Source organism: Stegodyphus dumicola, chromosome 6 (genome assembly GCF_044657685.1).
Source record: "Stegodyphus dumicola isolate Sdum_Otavi_A_Nest chromosome 6, ASM4465768v1".
Taxonomy (NCBI): Eukaryota; Metazoa; Arthropoda; class Arachnida; order Araneae; family Eresidae; genus Stegodyphus; species Stegodyphus dumicola.
The window spans coordinates 165,828,823-165,853,816 of record NC_140773.1 but is presented as its reverse complement, the minus strand read 5'-3'; the positions used below and the strand labels follow the sequence as shown (position 1 = coordinate 165,853,816).

The following is a 24,994-nucleotide window of genomic DNA, read 5'->3' as shown; positions in this document are numbered from 1 at the left end:
TAACCTCTGTGATGACGAGGAATTTGATTTAAATCATATCAAAGATGAAATACTACATTTCGTAAGGAATTATAAGCCAAATAAAATGAAAACATCTGCCCTGAAGATACGGATAGTGCTGACAGATCAACTTCCAATTCATTGCCCCCTGCCGCAGAGCAGCGTGAAATTGGTAAACAGATTTCAGAATGGTTACGTCATTTTTTTGCAGCAATTCCACTTTTGTTTATTGGACTTTGAAACATACTTTCGCTTTGTAGATCCTTTACATATTAGTAAATATATATCAGAAATTCTATTTGACATAATCGAAAGTTCAAGCTTACTTTTATAAAATTGCTCTAACAGTCTGCAAAAAATAATAAGCCGGGGATCCAATTCGAAGATTAAGGAACAACGCAATCTGCAACATTAACTGAATTAGATAATTTTAGCCAAAGAAAGTCTATGATTCTTTGATTTTAGCTTAGCTTATACTGTCCGTTATACGTTAAACGCGTATTCGCAGCCGTAAAGGTCTTATGCGCATGCTTCAACGCGACGCATGCGTAGAAAGTTTTTAGCTTTGAGGTCCGGATTATAGATCATTCTGGATTATGGGTGTCCGAATTAACGACTTTTGACTGTATTCTCCAATTTGTTAATAACTCAAGAAAAAATACCAAATATAACACAAATTTAATTGTTGAAGAGTCATAAAGTGCTGAAAGAAAATTAATAAAAATGATTTAAAAGAAATTATTTTACTCTAATGGCTTTGAGAAATTTAAACCTTTATCTGATTTGAACATAATGAAGAACTTCTAAGAATACAAATAAAAAAATTATTATTATTTAAAAAAGGTGATGTTGAAAATTTTAAAAATGCCTGTCATATTGCCCAATAATCATAAAGAGGAGTAGCACCTGCCTCCATCTTTTGCAGAATTTGCACTTTTTGCGTTACTGTCAATGCAACGTGTTTACGTTTTTCAAGGTTGCAAGCAGTAAAATCATGAGTGCGTTTCTTATCTGTCATTGTATTAAAAAGGGCTGAAATTTAAAATATTTTTATTTTATCTACAAAATATCAGGATAAAGAAAAAGGCAGCACTAAACAATCTCGTGAAATAACAAAGCTTAGAAAATACAACAATGTGAATCGTGAACTTGAACGAAGAGTTGAGTGAATCGGCTGCTTTTTTACCTTGATGCAGAGATTAGAGGGAAAAAATTTTTATCTTATAACTTTTTTATATGTCAATAATTTGGTATTTCCATTATGACTCGTTATTATTCAATAATTATGATGTCATTATTCAGTAAGTATTTTTTCTTCGATATTTCGTACTCAGTGTCGTGTTTTCCGGAACCTATAAACGGAATGTTTATATTTTGAGAGACAACGCAGATTTCAGATCGGCGGATTTTCGGTATTTGACTGTATATGCTGAAAACATCCATTAAGACACCTAACCCCACGTGATAGACAGTGTTAGTTTTGATTTTTGCTGAACTCAGGCAAGCTGAAGTGTGACCAACTGGAGACGTGATCTTCAGCGATGAATTCCAATTCAGTCTTGGTGTTTGATCACCAACGCACATGCATGTGGAGGCAGCCAGGCCAGCGGTCCGATCTGGGATTTGTTGTCGAGTGACATATGGCAATTACACAAGGTGTGACAGTGTGGGGAGCGATGTGTTGGGACACATGATCATCTCTATTCGTCCTTCAAGCCATTATGGCGGCTTGCAGTTATATGAATGGCATTTTAATGCCAGTTATACTGCCTAAGCTAACAAGTCACCCAGATGCCATCTATAAAGCAAGACAGTGCTCGTCCACATACTGTGCAACTCTCCCAACATTATCTTGAAGGATATGACGTACTCCTGTGGCTTGCCAGGTCACCAGATATCTTGCCAATAGAGCATGTTTGGGACATGCTTGGGAGGCAACTGCAGCCATCCTGGAATATTGGTGAATTAACTGCCCAGGCTTAAAGATTATGGCATGATCTTCTGCAGGGGGTCATAGTTGACCTACTTGATTCAATGTTACATCGTGTTTCACCTTGTATAGATGCCAGAGCTTGCTGTACCACTTACTGATTTTTAACCCTTTTGATGCCTTAACTTCTTAATAAAACGAACAATTTGTAATCTTTTATTTATCTCCTCATACACTATGTACGTGTTAAGTTTCATGATAATAATTTGTTTCCTTAATGGGTGCATATATTTTTTTTGTGATAGAGTGCATTTATCATAGTGATAACACTTTGATGATGTTGGGTTAATTCAGATGCAGCTGCAGTTAGCGATATTTTAATTTTTATTTGTCCTAATTTTTATGAACAACTTTACAGTACAAAGTCCGAAATCTGGACTTCCATTATCCGGAATAATCTAAAATTCGGACCTCAAAACCACCAACAATGTTTTCTTATAGGCTTTATGCATGCGCATTTGATTCCCCCCTCCACGCATAATAAAACATCTGGAGAGTCCCGATTCTTAATTTCACTTCGACACTAAATAAAATACCTTTTTATTGAAGAAACAATCATTTTAGCATAAATTTGTACAATAAGTAATTTGCCTCTGTTGCTGCGTATCTGCTTGGCATACATTTCAAACCGCACATTCCACATTTATAAAACATTTATCTGACACCAACCTGGCGAATCATTATTTATTATACTTTTCTTTCATCACCGCATGTTTATCAAAACATGACAACTTGAGTAATGACTCATGTAGCAATGCCTAAATATTTTTTTTTATTTTATTTTTTATTTTTTATGTTAGTAATTGAATAATAAAGGAGTATGGCAACCTTTTATGTTGACATTATGCTTGGTGTTGTTTACAAATTTAGGTTAAATGTGCTAAAAAATGTTGACGAGGAAAATTTTACCAAAAATTTCTTTCGATATGCTAATAATGGATTTCTTGATAATACTCATAGACCCAAGATTATATTTATTGCTGTTTGAAGTAGGAATAACTGATTTGTTATTCACATAAACCCAGAACCAGTGCCAGGGCTTGTATGGCTGCACTGAATTGCAGAATTAAGGACCCACAGAGGCGGTAAGATATCTAGTGCTGGCCTTCAATAATGCTTAAGTATATGTGGGAATTTATTTATTCAGAACTCTGATAAGTCTTAAGCATGTGCAAGAAATGAACATAAGTATAATAAATAACTAATATAATTCACGCTTAATTGTCTCAGTGTGCAATAGAAGCAAGATAAAATTTGATAGAACAACTTGTCGTTAGTCGCCAAGATCATGATGCATAGCCAAATATGTATAGAGAAGGATAGCTAAATTTGATGATGATAGCCGCTAATTTTAAAGGTTTTCGGATATCACAAAACACAAAGGTGAAATTTTCCAGTTAACGAATTTTGTAAAGAAATGTGGAGAAGCGGTAATAAATGAAGATGATATAAAACAAGTTTTTCATTATGATGATAATGCTTCTCAATCATCTATCAATTAACGAATGGCAAAATCTGTAATATGATTGTAGATCCAGAAAATACCGCTACCGATAGTGAAGAAAGTGACAGAGAAGTTACTGAAAACGTGAAAATTTCAATTGACAAGTTAGTCAGAATTCTCGAAACAGCAGTTACAGGACTTCAACAATGTAACTGAACAAGAGATTATGTCTGTCTACAGAATTAAACAGCAAATATTAACACAAAAAATGAAACAACTTAAACACATTGAAAGAAGTGTTTAATAAGGTAAACAAATAAATATGAAGCTTTTTTTTTTTTTTTTTGTACATTTTGATACCCTTTAGATCATAAATACTCCATTATTTCATAAATCACAATTTCTTAATTTTATAATTTCTACATGCCATCTTACTAGATTTAAACTGATGATCTAATATCTGGAAAAATCGTAAATCCAGAATCGTCAAAGTCCCAATGAGTCCAGATTTCAAACTTTATACTGTATTTTAAACAATGCAGTTATATTAAACAGGAAATCCTCTGTTGTATTATGTACTTCTTTGATAGAATCCAGATTCAGATAAAAATCTGCATTTAGTTATAAATAATTCAAATATTTCAAATCAGTAGGATTAGACAGACCATTTGAGGAGGTCATTGTATTTTAAAAATATAACGTGGAAGAAAATCCTTGTTCACACAAATAGGTCATGCAAAAAGGCAATAAAAATTTAATAGCATTATTTGAAATGCTTTTAACTCTTTAAAAATATTAAGGCTTAACTTAATCTTAAGGTTAACCTTGTAGGTTAAAATACCGAACTGCCCGAAATGGTTTTCGAAAGTCACAGAAATTTCATACCCACCTCATCTATTAGCGTACAAAGAAGAGTGAAAATTTCAAATGACATCCTTTCTATTTCTAACAAATAAAGATAAGAAATGACAAAAAATAAATCCTTTTAGGGCAAGCTCTCTGCAATAAACTGATACAATGCATTTGGGAAAAGTGCACCTGTTACCGATACGCAGTCGTGTGGACCTCCGACCTAAGGTTCTACACCAATCAGAGTTATATGTCCATGTGACGGAAAAGAATCTACCATCCACCGCCAGCGGCATTCACTGAATCAATGATAGTAATATTACAATGCTAAATTGACAATGTCATCTATACAATAATTGTTACATAATAATATGTATGAAAAATAAATATACGATCAATTAATAATTACATTGTCATAGATAGGATCTATGTTATGGAGAGTGAAACTTATATATTAACCAGTTTTTAAACCTATGTCTTCTTCAATACGTCATAACTTCATGTTCTTATCAGTTACACACTTAACCCCTTAACGCATTTGCCCGTGTCTCACACGGGCGAAAGTTTCCGGCAAATTTGCACATGCCCGTGTCTCACACGGGCGCCCTTGTATCTTGCGTTATTTTATTTCTAATGCTTGTCTGAGATCCGTTCCAGTAAAAATAAATAGGCTAGATTATAATTAAACTTATTTGACATAGATGGCACCACTATTCAGCATTTTTCTTGTGTAAACCACGTGGCGCATTTTGATGATTAGCTATAAGTTTGCTAGGAATTCTTTGCTATAAAGTAGTCGTTTGGTGTGGAAAAGGTAATATATCCATTTTTATTACGTAAATATAATAAAAGTAAGCAGTTAACTGCAAATTATATTACTAAGTGTTTTTGTAATTTAAAAAAAATTTTTTGATCGAAAATTAGTCTTAAAATGGACTAGAGAATATGATTATGCAAGAAATAAAATAGGTGATTTTTTGACCAAAAATTAGAAATTAATGTGTGCCTTAAGGGGTTAATGATGTGTGTCCGTATTATTTTTGCAGTTATCCACAGAGTAAAGGCCCGTTTCCACTGCCGCGTATGCGTTTCTCGAATCAGCGAGCGAATTCACTTTGATTGACATCTGCAATCCGGTTGGTGTGCGGTGACGGATGACATACGGATGGAGTTCAACAATGTTCAACTTCTATCCGTATGTCTGCGGTTGCGTTGGGGTCACGTGGTGAAAAAGGAGCAATCAGGTGCAGTGACTAAAAATTAATGGCGGCAGAAGTAGCGATGAACGCTCGCTAATAGGGAAAGAATGTTTTGCTAAAAAATACTTATTTCTGAATTAACATTATAGCGAGAAATCTGCATGCTGAAAATGACAGCAATCAGCTGAATTTAGTTTAAAATGATAAGAAAAACAAGATAACTGCAACTACAGTACTTGTTCGTTCAAGAAAATCAGCGGCAAAAATTATCATTCCAAGTCCATGAAATAGCAAAATTTGTTCTGATAATCATTTTTTAGTTCTGAATACTCATTTAGCTTTAATGAAAATGAATGTCTGACTATATCAAACTGCTATAGCAAATTAGATATGATTAAAAGATTTGCTATTTTTTTCTTTTGAAACAGGTAAAAACTAAAAACGTTAATTATAAATTAAATTTGATAGCCTTTTAAATACTCCAGTTCATTGAAGAGTATGTTAAATTTGTATTTCCCTTTATAAATATATCTTTTTGGATAACATATATTTGTAAGCACATGAAATATATTTTTAGCAGCCCGTTTAACTTCAATCGGAACGCCACTTTAAAAGATAATGATTTTTCCAAAAAATGTACTAGAAGCTGAAGAACAAACTCTGGTGAATTTTTCAGACAATAGCAAAGTGAAATAGGACCAAAAAACCTAAGTTTTAAGAATTGATTTACTTGATGATGTATATAATCCAAAATATGCATGCAACTTACGTGTAATCCTAGCTTAGTGGTAAAGCTGATGGTAATGATGTCCACTTTTTGAAGTCGTGAGTTCGAATCCCATACGCTTTTTGCACCATGTCTGCAACTTTCTTACCTTTTTATTCCAATTTGATCTATATTCGTGTTTTATAATTTATTTCTATTATTATATGCATTAATATATTGTTTTATTTATGCTCTTATTTATTTAAATTTTTCCCGCAAAAAAGTTTGAAAATTATATAATACTAATTTAAAGCATATCCTGTACATAAATATTTGAATTTAACAAACATTCTCTATTCGTAAAAAGCAAATTTAAAGTTAATTAAATTTAAATGAAATTTAATGCAAACAAAGAAATGATTAATTATTGCTGTGCAAGTATCAAAATCCATGAATAAATATATAATTTCAAAAATTTATTAATCCTTAAAAAATTTATAAAAATGCATAAGTGAATAATGGGATAGATTATTAATCCTAAAAAAATTATAAAAATGCATAAGTGAATAATAGGATAGCTTATTAATCCTAAAAAATTTATAAAAATGCATAAATGAATAATAGGATAGATTTAATCCTAAAAAACTTATAAAAATGCATAAGTGAATAATGGGATAAATAAATTTTTGGAATTATATATTTATTCATGGATTTTGACACTTGCACTTGATTTACATATGCTCTCAGAATTTAAATGATATTGTATATTAGTTCGCAGCAATAATTAATCCTTTATTTGTTTGCATTAAATTTCACTTAAATTTAATTAACTTTTAATTTTTACGAATAGAAAATGTTTGTTAAATTCAAATTTCATTCCTTGCAGCAATGGCGCAAGAGAATTATTTAAATTTAATTTATTTTGAAACCCTGCAGATATATATATATATTTTCGTTTCACTTTTATGTGAATGTATATACATGTGCTCAGACTTTGGGATGTTTACGACTCTAAACTTTCATTCCAATTAACATGAGACAGTATTAATGCCCTAAACATTTTTTTTTCAAAAAATTACTATAATAATTGCTTTAAATTCAGTCCTCTCCTGCAGAAGCGCAGGAATTAATTAATTAAATATTTCCATTTTCTTTACCTAATGTGTGTATATATAAAGAGAAAAATCTTATTTTTATAACTTCTTGTATAAAAAGACATATGAATTAAAAATGTTTAAATAAAAAATAATATTTTATGGATTATGTATAAAATATAACTGCCCATAGTGCATTTTAAAACAAACGAGATTTCTAATAAATTATCCAGCTATGACCCTGAAGTCAGCGGTATACAAGCATAGCAAATTTTGCTTAAATATTGTGAACCTTTCCTTACAGTTGCTCTGTACTTTTAAAGTACCAACTATTTTTTAATCCCTTTAACTTTTTTATTTTATGTTATTTATTTGTTTACTTTTTCACTAACAGTACATTTTAGTTTTAATAATATATATATTATTTCATAATATTTAAGGCTTCTAGAAACACAAAATTTTTTTTCTTAAATTTATTTCAGCTTCTATGGAATTCGTGATGTTCATAATATGCATTATAACCTTACTTATCTAAAATTCCATATCAAATACAAAACAAACAATACTCGCTTAAGCGGGAAAAATTCAGATGTTCAGCGTCGTAACTCGCGAACTGCTTGCGCCAAAATATTACAGTGACACCTAGCGGCGGAAAATGAAAATATTTTACGCATACGCAGCAGTGGAAACGCTTGTACGGATGCCGTAGGCGTGTCTTCAATTGACGCAACGCGTTCGTACGCAGTAGTGGAAACGAGCCTTAAGCCAGTCACATCAGTTCAAGCAGTTGATAGTTCCATAACCCAAAGTATATGATGTTGTGTAGGCTATTCTATGTTCACTTAAGTTCATCGTTCAAGTAAATACTACTTGTTCACTTCCATACATCATAACTTCGTGTCCTTAAAAGTTTGCACACCTCATTATGTGCGTCCATAGCAATTTGCACACTGTGTCGCAATTATCCATAAGGCAATCACGAAATTGCAATTGGGAAGTTCATTGTAATTTGTACACTATTTTACTATTATCCACAGAAGCAAATGTTTTGTAAATAATGACTTGGCTCCCAGATGATAAAAAAAGAAAACTAATTCTTAAATTTTTCAATACAATTCTAAATTGTGCAAAACTACAGATTTGTTAAACAGTTCCAGTCAATACAAATTGACTGGACTGCACCTGTTACTGCATACCATAGGAGAGGGAAGAAAACAACATCGGAATTTCGTCCGTATGTGGCAGTTGTAATTATCTTAATGAAAGGCCGTCTCGGCTGTTTCGGTCTTCATTAAATTAGTTTTCTTCAGTTCAGCCAAAAATTGAAAAGTGTTTCATTTTTGAAATCTTCACTTAGAGTTTGACCACAGGAAATTTTTATCATTTTTTCTTTTTCTTCATGAGATAAAATTTCAGGCACATTTGAACAAAGTGGATTTTTAATATAATTTTCTTTTTTGTAATCTTCATGAAAATAGATTTTCAAATTATTTTCAGTTAGAACACTTTCTAAAAGTGCTAAAAACCGTAAAATATTATTAACAAATTCTTTGATTATTAGCTCTAGTTTTTTTTTTATCATTGCATATATTTTATCTCTAATGGTAAACAGATTAATACTTTGTCCTTTTAATCCTAATTTTAATTCATTTTACTTCATTACTTACTTAAAATATCAGCGCCAACCATAATTCACTAAATAAACATTTTTGCAATTCAAATTTTAAATCACAGAGAGTTCTGATTGAAATTCAAAAAGCCGGTTTAAAACTTTGCCTCTGGATAACCATCTTACTTTGGAATGTAACAAAATCATTCCATGTTCACTGTCCATCTCTTGGCATAAAACCGTAAATATTCTTGAATTGAAAGCTTGACTTTCAATAAAATGAGCAATTTTTACAGCTTGATTCAAAATGATTTTCAAGTTTTTCGGGGATTGTTTTAGTTACTAAAGCTTCACAATGAATGGAGCAGTGAGTAAATTTAGTTTCAAGCACGACTTTCTTTATTTGAGAAATAACATCAGAATGTTTTTGTGTTAAAACCTGATGTCTGTGACTGCAAACGGCAATGCACTTATTTCAAGGAATATCATTCTCAGACATAAAATTGTCAGTTACTTTGAAAATTTCATTTGTAGTTGCTCTATCATGAAGAAATTCACAAAATGAATGCTCAGCAATTAGTTTTCCTCTTCAAAATGTATGTAAACTAATAATTGAACCCAAATTCATTATATCAGTACAGTACAAAGTCTTTAATCCGGACTCGTCGGGACTTCAGTGATTCCGGATTAGGGGTTTTTTTGCATTATAGATCATCAATTTAAATCTGGTAAGATGGCATGCAGAAATTATAAAATTAAAAATATGAAACCGTAATTTATGAAATAAAGAGCAATTATGATCTAAAGGGTATCAAAATTTAAAAAAAAAATAAATAAACCTTAATATTTATTTGTTTACTTTATTAAACATTTCTTTCAATGTAAGTTGTTTAAGTTGCTTCATTTTTTGTGCTAATACTTTCTCTTTAATTCTATAAACAGACATAATTTCTTGTTCAGTTCCACTGTTCAAGTCCTGTAATTGGTGTGTCGAGAATACCGATTAACTTGTCAATCGAAATTTTTTCATTTTCAATAACCTCTCTGTAACTTTCTTCACTATCAGAAGTGGTACATCGAAACATGCTTTCGCTTTGTGATTTTTTGGCAGCTCCAGTATCGGAAACTCTTTTTGACATAATTGAAAGTTCAAGCTTACTTTTTATAAAATTGCTCTAACAGTCTGCAAAACATAATAAGCCGGATCCAATTAGAAGATTAAGGAACAATGCAATCTGCAACATTAACTGAAATAGATAATTAGATAATTTTAGCCTAGTTTATACCATCCGTTATACATTAAACACACATTCGTAAACGTATTATGCACATGTGTAAAAACATATGCACATCTTAAGGTAATTCATCGACATACTGTATCATTTGATAACGGAATATTATTAAGTTCATTAGTAATTAATTTTTGAATTTAGTTAAAAATACTTTTTTTTTTTTTTTTTTTTTGTGTGTGTATTACCTATTTTTCTCTTGCATACTACCAATAAAGCATTACTGATCTAGAGCATTTTTATTTCGTTTTGTACAGAACAGTATCTGTAAATCATAAAGATAGCCAAAAATGTTTTCTACCTATTCATAATGTCACCATGTATTGGGGAACTGGTAACTTTTATGGAAATGCACATAATCAGAAAGTACCAATTAGATATTGCAGTTTTTTTCTTTGTTGCTCTGATAAATACTTTAATTTTAAATGGGAAAAAAATTTGATGTTCTTGCAGTTTTTTAAATGCTAATTATCTACCATTTTATTTAAATGCTTAATAAAATATTATTTAAATAATTTTATTACACCAGTAGTGTTTATGGGTCCAAATTTAGTACGAGTGCATTTTTTTGTTAATTATACATATAAATATTTTCAGGTTTGGTTATGTTGATGTATTGAAATGCCTTATAAATGATTGGTATAAAAATAATTTAAATAAAGTAAAGGGGTATTTTGAATGAAAGTTTACAGATTGAAATTATATTAAAGACTAAATAATAGCACTATAAAATCTCTTTGTTTCCTTTATTGCCTGTGTGTCAACATTATATTTAACAATGCATATTTTTTATACAAACTTTTTTTTTATTTCCTGGTTCTTTTTTTTTTTAAATTTTTTTTATTGATTTTTACATATTTATTTAGAAATGAAATTTCTTGCGGAATCCGTAGAAGATTAAATGACATTTGATGCAGGTAATAAAAATCGTATTTTTAAAATGCCAAGCTAAAATAGTTCGGATGCAGTTACATAATATTTGGATTGTGTTTAAAGAAAGTTATGTGATGAAATTGCCGAATTTTATTTAACCATTCTGGTAATTAACTTTTTAATATTTTATCTTCTCGACTGAGAAAGTTAGTACTATAAAAACTAATTGAATTAAAAGAAATCCTTAAATAACAATTTTAAGTAAGTTATAATATAAAATTGAAATAGCTATTTTAAGGAAATCCAAGAAATTCATTTGATGCAGATACTTAATTCTTCTGAGTGACAGGACTGCTTTTATCTAGTTGTGAAATTTTTGATGGCTTAGTATATATCAGTTTGTTATTTAAAATAGTTTGTTTTTTATTTTTCTTTAATGTGATAAATATTATCTTAAGAAGTGGGAAGTTAAAAAAGCAAACATTAAGGTCACAAATTTGGCTAATAAATATTAGTAAAATACAACTGTTCATCAGTAAGTTTATAAGAAAAAAACCCACTGTGCTTAAAGGTTTAAAAATTCTTTATTCTTAGTATATATATACAGTCAAAAGTCTTGAATCCGAACTCGTCGGGACTTCGCCAATTCCGGATCATCAGATTAAATCTGGTAAGATGGCATGCAGAAATTATAAAATTAAAAATATGAAACCGTAATTTATGAAATAAAGAGTAATTATGATCTAAAGGGTATCAAAATTTACAAAGAAAAAGCTTAATATTTATTTGTTTACTTTATTAAACATTTCTTTCAACGCGCGCATGCATAAAGCATACATTACGCAGTCGAAATTAGAAAATTGCAACCAAAAAACTATTTGATGTGTATTCGTGATATTTATAATGACGAGGAATTTTATTTAAATCATATCAAAGACGGAGTACATCGAGATGAAATACTACATTTAGTAAGGAATTATAAGACAAATAAAATAAAAACATCTACTCTGAAGATAAGGATAGTGCTGACAGATCAACTTCCAGTTCATTGCGCGCCGTGACGTTCCCCTTTCCCCCCCTTGCAGAGCTGCGTGAAATTGATAAACAGATTTCGGAAGGGTTAAAGAAACAAAGGATATGCCTTTATCCATTTTTTGCAGCAATTCCACTTTTTGTTTGATGGACATCGAAACATACTTTCGCTTTGTAGATCCTTTTGCAGCTCCAGCATCGGAAATTCTATTTGACATAATCGAAAGTTCAAACTTACTTTTATAAAATTGCTCTAACAGTCTGCAAAAAATAATAAGCTGGATCCAATTCGAAAATTAAGGAACAACGCAATCTGCAACATTAACTGAAATAGATAATTAGATAATTTTAGCTTAGCTTATACCGTCCGTTATACATTAAACATGCATGCGTAAACGTATTGCGCATATGCATATGCGTAAAAGTATTACGTGGATGCGTAAACGTCTATACGTATACGTGAACATATTATGCGTTGACGCATGTGCAGAAAGTTTGTAGCTTTGAGGTCCGGATTATAGATCATTTCGGATTATGGGTGTCCGGATTAATGACTTTTGACTGTATAGCATTGTTATGTATGAATTAAAGTGAATGTAGCATTTTAAATTATATATCTTTAATACTTTATAGATTTTAAGCCATCATTTGTACTTTTCCTTTTTAGTCCAAAGGGGCTTTGTCCCTGAAGGACTATTGTTTTCATTTTGCGTTGAATCACTATAAATGTCCATTTCACTTTTCAAACTGTTGCCACCAAATGTTAGAGTCCTGCATTATATTTAAAGAAATTAAGTAATGAAAAATCTGCAAAAATGTATGTGTATTTCTCGCATTGTGGTAAAACGATGGTACATAGAGCCATCGAATTTTGAATGACGTAATCCTCCTATGATTATGGGTATGTGAAAGAGTAAATTTGAAATTTGTTTTATTATCGATTTCATATTTTGTAAAACTTTAACGAATTTTTGATTAACAAACTCAAGGATTTCAAAGCAAGCAATGGCAACACTCTATTGCGGGGGGCAGCTTTTTTATCTGCAGCGCGAGGAGCTGTGTATCGGAAATTCTAAAGATATGCCCGTTTTAAAATTATTTTGTGACATTGCTATTGAACTGTATTTTATGGTTTAAATGCAAAGAACTTGATATTTAATAAATAAATAACACACAAAACATGAAAAATGTGCCCCTTTGAACATAATGTAATTTTTTTTTTTTTTTTTTTTTTTTTTTTTTTTTTTTTTTTAATTTCATATTTTGTGAAACTTAGAAATTTTTTTTAATATTATTTATTCTAATACTTTTTGATTACCTGCATTCCTGCAAAAAGTTGCTAACTCATTGGCAACTTTGTGACTTGAAAATTTTTGCTTATTTTAATGCTGATAAGTCTCTTTGTGAATAACAGTTAAAAGAAGCTTTTTATGAAAAACCAAAAATTTAAAGTTAAAAAGAAACATTTTTTGGCCGATATTTATTCTTTTACAGCCGATGAATGATATTCAGATAAATGACTGTTAAATGTAAAGCCTATAAATTCAAGTACATTCTAATGCGTGCATTGTGTGAGTAGACTTTCTATAAACTCAAAAATGTGCCAAAACATGGCAGTTCTGTTGAATGTTGAAACGGGAAGTTTGGGTAATCAGAAAATACTTTTATTATTTATTCTAAATGAAATCATTATTTATAATTGTATGGAACTGAAATCTTATTAGCTTTGATACATTATTTGTGCAATTTCGTGTCTTAAAATTATCATAATTTTAAATATTATTTATTTTTCTTTTTATAGGTAACTGGCCAAAAACTGTTAGTGGACTACCAAGTACGTCTGGAACAACTTCAAGTATAGCATTCATACGTAGGAGAAAGCTTTACATTGGTCATGTGGGAGATTCTAAAATAGTTCTTGGATTTCAGTTACCAGGTATAGTTATTTATTTAATATATTTGCTGTTCAGCTCTGTTTTTTTTTTAATCAACATTTTAGCTTGTTTATTTTTATGTCTGCTGTGTTTTAAAAATGAAAATTTATGATTTTATTTGTGTTGGTGAAATGGAATAAGGTTTATAAAAATTTTAATTTAAAAGTAATAAAACAGTAGGTTTTTTTTAAACATCTGTAGTAGAAAAAATATTAAAATTGAATATTCTTATTTTTAATCCAGCTATGCTGCATTTAATTGCATAAAATTAAAGAAAAATTAATTATGCCATTTAAAATTAATGTTTTAATTTTCAGCAGTAAGTTTAACATATACATATGGATACATGTATATGTAAGATTAATAAATGTGTAAATCAAAATTACAATTTAAATTAGCAACAGCCTCTTGGTATTTCCTCTCTGTATTCTAAAAATAGTAGTTACTTCTTTTGAACTGCATTATTTCTAGATGAATCCATGTCATATGACTTGTATAATGCTGATGACGTAGTTCATTCGGAACTTGAACTCAAAATTTCGAGAACCGAAACTTTCTTTTGCTGAGCTTCCATATTGTACAACTGCCCATTTTTGCTTCTAACTAACTCTTGCCATTAAATGCTAGTGTGCTGGTTTTCTTCCTGTCACAATAGTATAAAAAACATAAATGTTCGTGAATAAGCAGGATTAGAGTACCAAGTGAAAAGTGGTTGCAAATATCAGCTGAAATAAAGATGAACATTTAATGTGCCTCGACTGCTGAGTTTCCTCTTCATTATGGATCGGTAATGTTCATCGCCATCAGTATTGCAGTATTTCTACGACATTTTCATTATTATTCTAAAATTAAATTAATAATGTTGGGCTAATCAAGCAGTTACAAAATTCTCATCTCAACACACTAAAAGGCACACTCTTGTTTTAGGAGATTATAAAAATTCTGTTGTCATTTCCTTCTTTCCATCAATTAGCTATAAAGTTGCACATATTTTGCAGAAATTTAACTTTCAGGTTGTATATTCTTCCATCAATAAAATTCTGAGTTCCATACTCAAGGACCCCATTCCGGATATGAATTCCTGGGGTATTTATAGGATTCCTTGCCAGTGTGGTTTAATTTACATTGGCCAAACTAAGAGAGCCTTAAAATTTCGCGTCAAGGAACATGAGGCATATGTTAGAAAAAAGGAAACACAGAAGTCTTCTGTTGCTCAACATTGTTGGTCCGAAAATCACACTTTCAATTTTTCTGCTGCCAAAATTATTCAAAAAACATCTTCCATTGGAGAATTGGATTTTCTAGAAGCATTTCACATTAAAAAAATTCTGTTCTAGTTAACGATCCTAATTCCAATCCATCTTTGCCTTCAGCCTTTAAAGAAATTATGTTTTAGTCCTGGTTTCATCAACAGATGGCGCCACTTGCTAATTCCTGTCCGGGCTTTCTTACCTTATCTAATCATTATTTCCTATCTTGTTCATTTGCGGTTTTGCAGCTGAGGATGGTAGTTCGGTAAAACCATCGAAACTAGTACTGTGAAAATTTTGAAAATATAACGCTGATTTTTGTTGTTTGATTTCTGAATTAGAAATTATAAGTATTTAACTTGGCCTTGATTGATTACAGATTAAAAGTTCTAATTTGCTATCAATCAGGGAAGGTAATTTGCATATCTTTGAATGTGGTTAGCATCTTTGCTTTGCTACGATTGATTATTTCTTATGCCACCTTAGCTTAAAGTTGAAAAGTAGGATCTTTAGGCAAAATCTTTATACTTATTGTGACATAGCAAAGGCTGGTTTGTCTAGCAACAGATTTGAAAAGCCATCATGTGAACCTTCCGTTACAGCGTATGGTTACAGCTTTGAATAACTTTTAATGTCAAGTGCATTTCATAACAGTGTTGTGCAGTAAAACGCATTTTTCTCTTATATGTTGCTCTTTTATTTTTCATCATCTCTGTACATTAACATATGAAGACAGTTTCCAGGCCTATATTACAGTAATTTTGATTTGGCTTTGAGTAGCTTTCTTTCAAATAAATTTGTACGCACTTAGATGAATTGTCCTTTATATTTGCCTGTTGTAAAATATTGACTTTTTTTAATATTTCAGGTTCAAGTGATTGGTGTGCATATGCTGTGACAAAAGATCATAAACCTGAAACGCCAGAAGAGAAGCAGCGAATCAAAAGTGTTGGTGGATTAGTAATGAATAAAGCTGGTGTAGAAAGAGTTGTTTGGAATCGTCCTCGTCCTGGTCATAAAGGTCCAATTCGAAGAAGTACACCTTTTGATCAGATTCCTTTTTTGGCTGTTGCACGATCTTTAGGTATGGTATCAAATAACATCTTTGATATTACTGATTATTCATGTCCAAGTATATTCTTAATCTTTCTTTTTATTCTTTTTTTAAGTGTAACTAACTGTTCTATTTCTCCTTTCCTTAGAAGTATAATTGTACTTTAAAAACAAATAGAGCAGTTTAGATGTAATCGTATTGTCTGCTAATTTAAAATAAATAAATATGCTATTTATTTATCTTTTTGACTTGAGTGCAATTCTTAGCTGCTTAGCCATATTTAGAAACACCATATAAATGATTTTGATTATGAATGATGTACTGTTATAAATTTCTTCTTAAAAACAAATAGAGCAGTTTAGATGTAATCGTATTGTCTGCTAATTTAAAATAAATAAATATGCTATTTATTTATCTTTTTGACTTGAGTGCAATTCTTAGCTGCTTAGCCATATTTAGAAACACCATATAAATGATTTTGATTATGAATGATGTACTGTTATAAATTTCTTCTTTTACAGAATGAACAATTTTTTAAAACCTTTTGTATTTTTAATAGTTTATATGCATATTTTATATTTGTTTCTTTCATTTGTTTTACAGTAAGGTTTGATAAGGTGAATTAATTTTTTATTAATAATGAAAATATGGTTCTGTTATCGGGACTGGATTCAGAAATGTGCGTATGCATGTATGGATGTGCTCATGTAGGCATATATATATATATATATATATATATATATATAATCAAATATAATCAATTAATCAATACTGTTTAGGAAATAAATTATATATATATATATTGTACATATGAATTTATGTGTATGTATACACACACATATAAGCACACATACTTCTGAATCTGGTCCCAATAACAGGAGAGTACCGAAGATACCTTTAATTGCAAATTTGTAAGATTATTCAGGTACTAAATTTGTTAATTAGTTTAACATGAAGTTGTTTAACTTGACAGAAAATTAGATAAACTACAAGTTGAATATTAATCGATACCCTGAATTTGCTTCTATTTAAAGAATTTAGTTGTATTTTGTACTGTTTTAATAAAAACTAAACTCAGTGGCATAACAGCCCTAATGGGCCATGGCCTGCAGTGCCCGAAAATGTGCTTTCTTGACCGTGGGCTCCGGGGTACGTAAGCATATGCCTTGAACAAGTGGTCATCTTGTTGCAGGACTGCCAGTGTTTAGTAATCAAGTGAACTTGGTACTCATTTTATCGACCCAAGTGATGGGAATCAAGGGACGAATGGCTGAGTCGACCTTGCCCAGCCCGATAATTGAACCCCGGACCTGTGGTGCTGCTGCGCGATGCGCCAACTGTTTTAATAGAGAGGGAATTTAAGAATAGTTTAGCAGCATTCTGTTACTACTATGTACAGGGTAATTTTAAATACATAGAACCACTAGAATTATAAATGATTTACAAATGACTGGTCGCAAGACATTCTTACTACTGAGGAATGATCTCTAGACATTGAAGTTGAAAGCACAATGTATTCTTGCTTGGCATGCACATGGTGTAACTTGAGTGAAAAAGTGCATCACTATGAATAATGGGTCACCAGAATTGTTGAAAATTTCTGCCTGTCTGGCCTATTTCATTTCATGAATTGTTGTAGGTTTCGTCTTGAACACTCTTTTTCAAGGAAACACAAAGATAATAGTCACATGGAGTCGTATTGGTGGCGTTGGTGACTATTCAAATGCCTTCCCGTGCAGTAGGAGATAATTATTAGAAAACATACATTTATCAAATATCTCATGAAGATAATTGAGGTTCTGCATCATCTTATAAAAACTTGCAAGTGGAAAGATCATCAATGATTCTAAACAATAACAAAACAAATTCTTCTCAGTGAATCCTCAGATGCACTTCACTTGAGATGTTTTCACCTAGGAACATTGGACCAAAAATGCCAACAGAAGACATTCCATGCCTCATGATAACCTCTTTGTAATATTAAGGTTAAACTACTATCATGTAGATTTTGCTATAACAAAAAGTGCAAATTTTGTTTATTAATATATCCGTTTAAATAGAAGTAAGCTTCATCTGAAAACCATAGTTTGTCCAACACATCAGGGTCGTTTTTCAAAAATTGTCTAAAAGCAGTTGCAAATTCCAGCTGTTTGGTTTTTAATGTCAGGTAGCATTGGTTTTTAATGTTAGGTAGCAAAGGTTTAGAGCTGTATTTTGCCTGGATATATTGATAGATCACTACAGTAGATTTTTCTATTGTAAAATATGACCATCTATTGTGAAAGTATTTGTAAACTATTTTGGGGACTTCATAACAGTACAGTCAAAAGTCGTTAATTCGGACACCCATAATTCGGAATGATCTATAATCCGGACCTCAAAACTAAAAACTTTCTGCGCATGCGCCGCGTTGACACATGCGCATAGGCGTTTACGTGTGCGCGTAAGACCTTTTACGACTGCGCATATGAGTGTGCGCAAGTGCAGAATACGTTTTCGCGTGCGCGTTTTATGTATAATGGACGTATAAGCTAAAATTATCTATTTCAGTTAATGTTGATGATTGCGTTGTTCCTTAATTTTCGAATTGGATCCGGCTTATTATTTTTTGCAGACTGTAAGAGCAATTTTATAAAAGTAAGCTTAAACTTTCGATTATATCAAATAGAATTTCCGATATATATTTGTTAACATGTAAAGGATCTAAAGCAAAAGTATGTTTTGAAATCCGAAATCTGTTTATCAATTTCACGCTGCTCGGCGGGGGGAACGCCGCGCGTAATGAATTGGAAGTTGATTTGTCAGCACTATCCTTATCTTGCGCAGATGTTTTTATTTGGCTTATAATTCCTTACCAAATGTAGTATTTCATCTCGATATGCTCCGTCTTTGATATGATTTAAAACAAGTTCCTTGAGGCTTTTCACATTCACAAAGATTTAGAAAGTTTAGTTAATGATTTGAAGTCCAATCCAGTCCTTCCTAATGCCTTTAAAATTCTACTGTCTTAATTCAATTATTTTTGCCGATAGATGGCGTTACCTCCTCGCACTTGGTACTACCAGAGGGTATAAAAATCCGTTCAGTGGTTGCTTTCCATTATTTGAAGTTCAGATTTTGATTGAGCGTAATGTGCATTTGCCCCTCGCTCCCTATTTTAACTTCGCTAATATTTCTTTATGCTTGATCAGACAGCCTGGCTCAGTAAAAGTAGGCGGCCAGTGCAACTCTGATTAAAAATCTAGTTATATCCACGTGCAGTGCTGATAAGCACCACGTGTTTCTGTGATTCCTATTTTCTTCTTTCTATGTATTTCTTTCTCCTGATGAGGAGGGACCTTTAACTGCCCTCGAAATCGATTGAGTGTTTCATTATACCTACGCTAAATATAAGGTTGTTTTTTACGATTTTGAAGTTCCTCATCATTATAATTCGCTTCCGATAGCGAAGAAAAGTAACAGAGGTTGTTGAAAACGAAAAAATTTCGATTGACAAATTAGTCGGTGTTCTTGACACAGCAATTATAGGACTTGAACAGCGGAACTTTGTAACTGAACAAGAAATTATGTCTGTTTAATAGAATTAAAGAGAAAGTATTATCACATGAAACGAAGCAAAACTTAAAACAACTTACATTGAAAGAAATGTTTAATAAAGTAAACAAATAAATATTAAGCTTTTTCTTTTTGCAAATTTTGATACCCTTTAGATCATAATTGTTCTTTATTTCATAAATTACGGTTTCATATTTTTAATTTTAGAATTTCTGCATGCCATCTTACGAGATTTAAACTGATGATCTATAATCCGGAATCGCCGAAGTCCCGACGAGTCCGGATTAACGACTTTTGACTGTACTAGTGTTCTCCCTGGAGTTCTGATTGTTTTTCATCATCATCCGCCTTTTCTTCCCTCACAAAAACTACCAGTAGATTCAAACTTATGCCTAATTTTCCTCTGCATTTTTGCACGATCCATCTTGCTCATTAAACTACATGAACAATGGAGTTTCTGTTACTGTAATAACATTTCACTGTGAAGACTGTCTGCTCTGTACTGTATCACGGTTCCACATAGTTCATATCCCACATATCTTATCTACAATACAAGGGAGAAAAATAGCTCAGAATTTCTTTAGCCATATGCTGTTTCTTTCTTCCCCCCCCCCAATCAGTTCCAGGCAGCTAACCTGAAGTAATGTGGGAAATATTCTGAAAATTTTGGATTCTGTTGCTGCTGCAAATAAACTTTGTTTGAAAAGAACCTAATCAAAGAGATTATGGTTCTGTTTATTTTTTCCTAACAAGATACTCACCTGAAAACTTTTTTGTTTCTCAACATGATCTTCCTCATTATTTATACATTTGTCTAATCATTTTATCAGTGCTTCAGTAACTCAACTGCATAAAATTCATTGGGTTGCTGTTTCAGTAACATTAGCTCTTTATCTGCAAAGATTTGCCATCCTGCCTTCTGTTGAGTTTGCTTTAGCTTGAATGGAACATTCACTTCGGTTTTTATCAGAAATTTTGGAGCGACATTAAGAAAATTTCTAGATTCACTTGTGCATGGCTTTATGTGACAAACACTGGAAACATTCCTTTATGATTAGCTTTCACATGAAGTCCTTTTGTGCCCCTCCCTCCAGCCCCCTAAAAAACAGCGTAATATAAATTCATCGAGTTCCATATCCATTTCAAACTGAACTATGCATGTGTAACTGGTACTTAGTTACTAAGGAAAAGAATATCATGAACTTGGATGTCTCTCTAGAAAGTAATAACTAGTAAGTTATGCTTGTCAGTTTGTGACTTACTTAATGATCTTCACTCATAAGTTTATTGCTTTTAAATCACATATTATTAAGCATGTTACCACATTAGATGCTTGGAAGTTAATGGCTTTATTGGAGTGCCAAATGCTACTCTGAGAATTGATTATTTCTGAGACTGCCTAAAAGGTAAACTTTAAAGATCTTATATCACTTGGAGTGGCAATATTTGCTTGGTTAATAAATACTTGGTTGTTTAATGTGATAGGACTTAAAAGTCCAAAATTTTAACACATTCCTGATTTTAGGAATTTCAAAGTCATATTTAATTACTTTCAATGTGAAATTTGTGGAAGGTAAAGGATTTAAAATACATTGAGCTTTCAATATATATTTATTTTTTGCATGTTGGTTTATTTTAGTTTTTGGACCATTAATTCTTTTATGTAGTAAAATCTCAGTATTATTTATTTTTACATGTTAGGTTTCTTTTTTTAAAATAATTGTTTGCATTAATGAATTTTTTAAAATTATTTTCTCTGCAGTAGTCATATTAGAAATATTTTATGTAGGTGATTTATGGAGTTATAACTACCTACGGCATGAATTTGTAGTAAGCCCAGATCCAGATGTTGATGTAATCAATATTAATCCTCGAATGCATCGATGTGTAATTTTTGCATCAGATGGTTTGTGGAATATGCTGACAACGCAGTGTGCTGTAAAAATTGTCCAGACAGCTGAAGAAGAAAATGAAAAATTAATTTTGGAAGGGGGCAAAGCAAATGGAATGGTATTGAAATATTTGATTGAGGTTTTTCTTTTGATCTTCAAAAAAAATTTTTATAGTTATTTTTAAAATGTTATTTTGTATATTTAATATAAGCTTTCTGTTGTTCATTTATAATTTTTCTGCAATAAATTTTTACGTAACATGCAGTATTTAGAAGGTACTTTGGTATTTTCGCAACCACCTTGGCAGTTTGGCAGTTTTTTGAAGAAGAAAAAGAATGGTTATTTCAAATTGGAAAACGTTTTTTATTTAATATTATACATGCTATTAGGTACATATTTATCTCGAAAATTTTGTAAAACTATTTACAAATGTTATCTCCTGCATGTTATTATTCTTTGCTCTTAATGGACATTTCTAACTCTTCCAAACAAAACTTCTTAATTCTATACTCCAACAGTATATAAATCTGACTGCTATAGTAAATAGAGATGACTATTCTTGAACCAGTTACCACTTCAATTCATTCACGTTCATTACATCTTTTTCATGTTACATTTCCAAAAAGGTTGTATTCCAGAATCAATTGTGAATTCAAACCGCCTTTGTGGCTAAATATTATATTCCTGCAAAAATTTTACAGAACTCTCTTCATTTGCAGGCAAATCTCACAAGCACATATTTCGAAATTCAGCTGAACACCAGAAATATCGCAATTCACCTTTAATGCTTTTAATACAACTAAATCAGCATGTACAAAAACGGGTGATGTTGCTTATTCAAACTTACAGTTATCGATATGGTTACATGAAGAATTGTTTTGTGCATGGTTGGCAAACACCAAGGTGGTTACAATAACACCAAAGTACCATTTAAAAAATTTACCTACTTTTTATATCTGTGATCAGAATTGTTTATGTATGAAATGCAATTATTTATGGCTTCAATTAGATTTGACTTAAATTTCAGATGTTAGAAATATTTGAAGTTATGTCCGTAATTATGATCCATACATTTGTAGATATGCCTGCCTGTGGCAACACAAGCAGTCTGACATTATGCAGTTAGAAATACATCTAGCTTTATTTGTTTACAATAATTTAAGATGTGGTGGTATTTGTTTTAAAATGACCTAAGATATGGTGAAGTAGACTATAGCGCCTTCTTTGTGGCACTAAGTCCACTTTTATTGTTAATGATAGAGTGCCTTGCCAGAAATAATATGTGCCAATTCTCAGTAATTTTAGCTTTTTTTATTGATGATAAAGCAATTTTCAGAGATTCATAAATGAGCTATATGTGCATCTTCAAAGGAGAGGTTGTACATGATTGCAAAGAATGGTTTACAGCAAGTTTATTCAGAAGCTGGGTAACTGCTGACAAAAATATGTAATCATACAAAAGATGATTTTAAAAGTGGTTGCATGCTGTCATTTTAAGCTGTTCATAATAATTAGTTGTAAAACAAGTCTCTGAACTTTTGAGACCTTTTGCATGTATATATGATAAATTAACAAAATAGCAACAAAAAATATACTTTTTAAAATTTCATTTTGCAATTTGAATCAGTGTCTCTTGTAGACACTACACAGAATTTTATAACTTCATTGTTATCTGGGGGGGTGCCATAAACATAAATTTCATAAGATATTTTTCAGTAACATTTGATGTTTAATATTTTCCCTCTGCACTCTGTGGTATTACAGTATCTATATGCATATTATCTTCTTTAATATAAAATATTTTGAAGGTTTATTAGGTCAATGGCATTTGACTTTATGAATAAATCAATGGCTAAGAAAAACGTTCCCTTTAAAATATGACTGTTTTCAAACCTTGCATCCAAGGTCCTTGAGCTAATAATTAGTGTATCCAATGAATGGAAATTTCTCAAGTGCAAAGTTTGGCTTCCTGTTAAATATAATTCTAATAACAAAGTATTTGAATAGTAAATACTATCAGTAAATATTATTAATAAATATTCTAGTATGAATTATTGCTCAAAATGACTGAGCTTTGTGAGAACGTGAAAAAATCATTTGATATTTTTTCGGTGGCATCAGCAATATCTTAAAAGTTGGCTGAGTCTAGGGAAAATCAGTTTTAAACCATTTTACACCAAATTTGAATGCTGATCTTGAATTTGTGATAGCGGAGAGATACTTTAATAGAATAATGATTTTTATTTCATCAGATATCATATATGTACTCTTAAAATGTGTCTAGATTTACATGTTTGTATATTGCCAAGTTATTTGTTATGTGTATTGTAAATTTTCCGTGTTGGTATTTTTAGTTGTAATAAAATTTAATATGATATTTACAGGAAGCTTTTGCAGGCTAATTTTGTTACATGCTATCCAAAAAGAGACCAGAAATGGTGCATAGATATTCCTTAATTGGCCAGTATCTTGTAAATAAGTGAATTCAGGAATTCTCATGTTCTTTTTAAGTTCATTATATAATGTTGTGAGATTTTTTGAAAGATCAGTATTATGCAAATTTGATGTAGGTTGCTTCCTTTAATAGTCACGTTATATATAGGTTAATAATTGATTGTTAACCTGTGACTCCATTTGAAGACATCAATAATAATAATAAATTTCTTCAAACTCTGACAATTTTGATCATCTGGCCCCTTTTAGTAAAAGTGTGCAAAAATTTTTATATAACTTGTTATTAAAATTTTTACTTTCAGTGAGTAGCTTGTTTCTTATTATTCTAAAGATAATATTGGGAAGGCTGTTGTAATGTACAAAATTATTCTTGGAAAGAAGAAATTGTAAGAATTATATGAAAACCAATAATAAAATATTATTGGTTTGGATGACCAAATGAAAGAATGGCAGTTTTATGGATAAAGTAAAATAAAATTTCTTTAATACAAAATTCTGAATTTCAACTTTTTTATAAATGGAAACTTGAAATCAGTGCTTCTGTAAATTAATGTTTTCCTAACGTATAAGATACATTTTTAAAAATTCACATTCGTAAACTTAGTATGCATAGTGATTTTGAATAGTATTTATAACAGTCCCAAGAAGTTTTAATAAATGAAATTTTGCTTAAAAGGACGCTATTTTATTTTTTTAACTTATTTAGCAGTGGTGAATAATTTTCTTAATGATAGTTATTCTGGAGGAGGCCATTTAAGTTTAGTGTATTT

General features: G+C 31.0%; 1 protein-coding gene across 1 annotated transcript in view; it reads left to right on the top strand.

Annotated features, from left to right (window-relative positions):
- The window catches only part of LOC118187113 (uncharacterized), a 75,947-nt gene that overhangs the window by 8,667 nt on the left and 42,286 nt on the right, over nucleotides 1–24,994 (top strand). Inside the window, exons 2-4 of the mRNA XM_035357309.2 lie at nucleotides 13,887–14,021; nucleotides 16,138–16,353; nucleotides 21,668–21,888. Coding sequence (XP_035213200.1) covers nucleotides 13,887–14,021; nucleotides 16,138–16,353; nucleotides 21,668–21,888 — 572 coding nt within the window. The remainder of the gene's footprint in view (nucleotides 1–13,886; nucleotides 14,022–16,137; nucleotides 16,354–21,667; nucleotides 21,889–24,994) is intronic.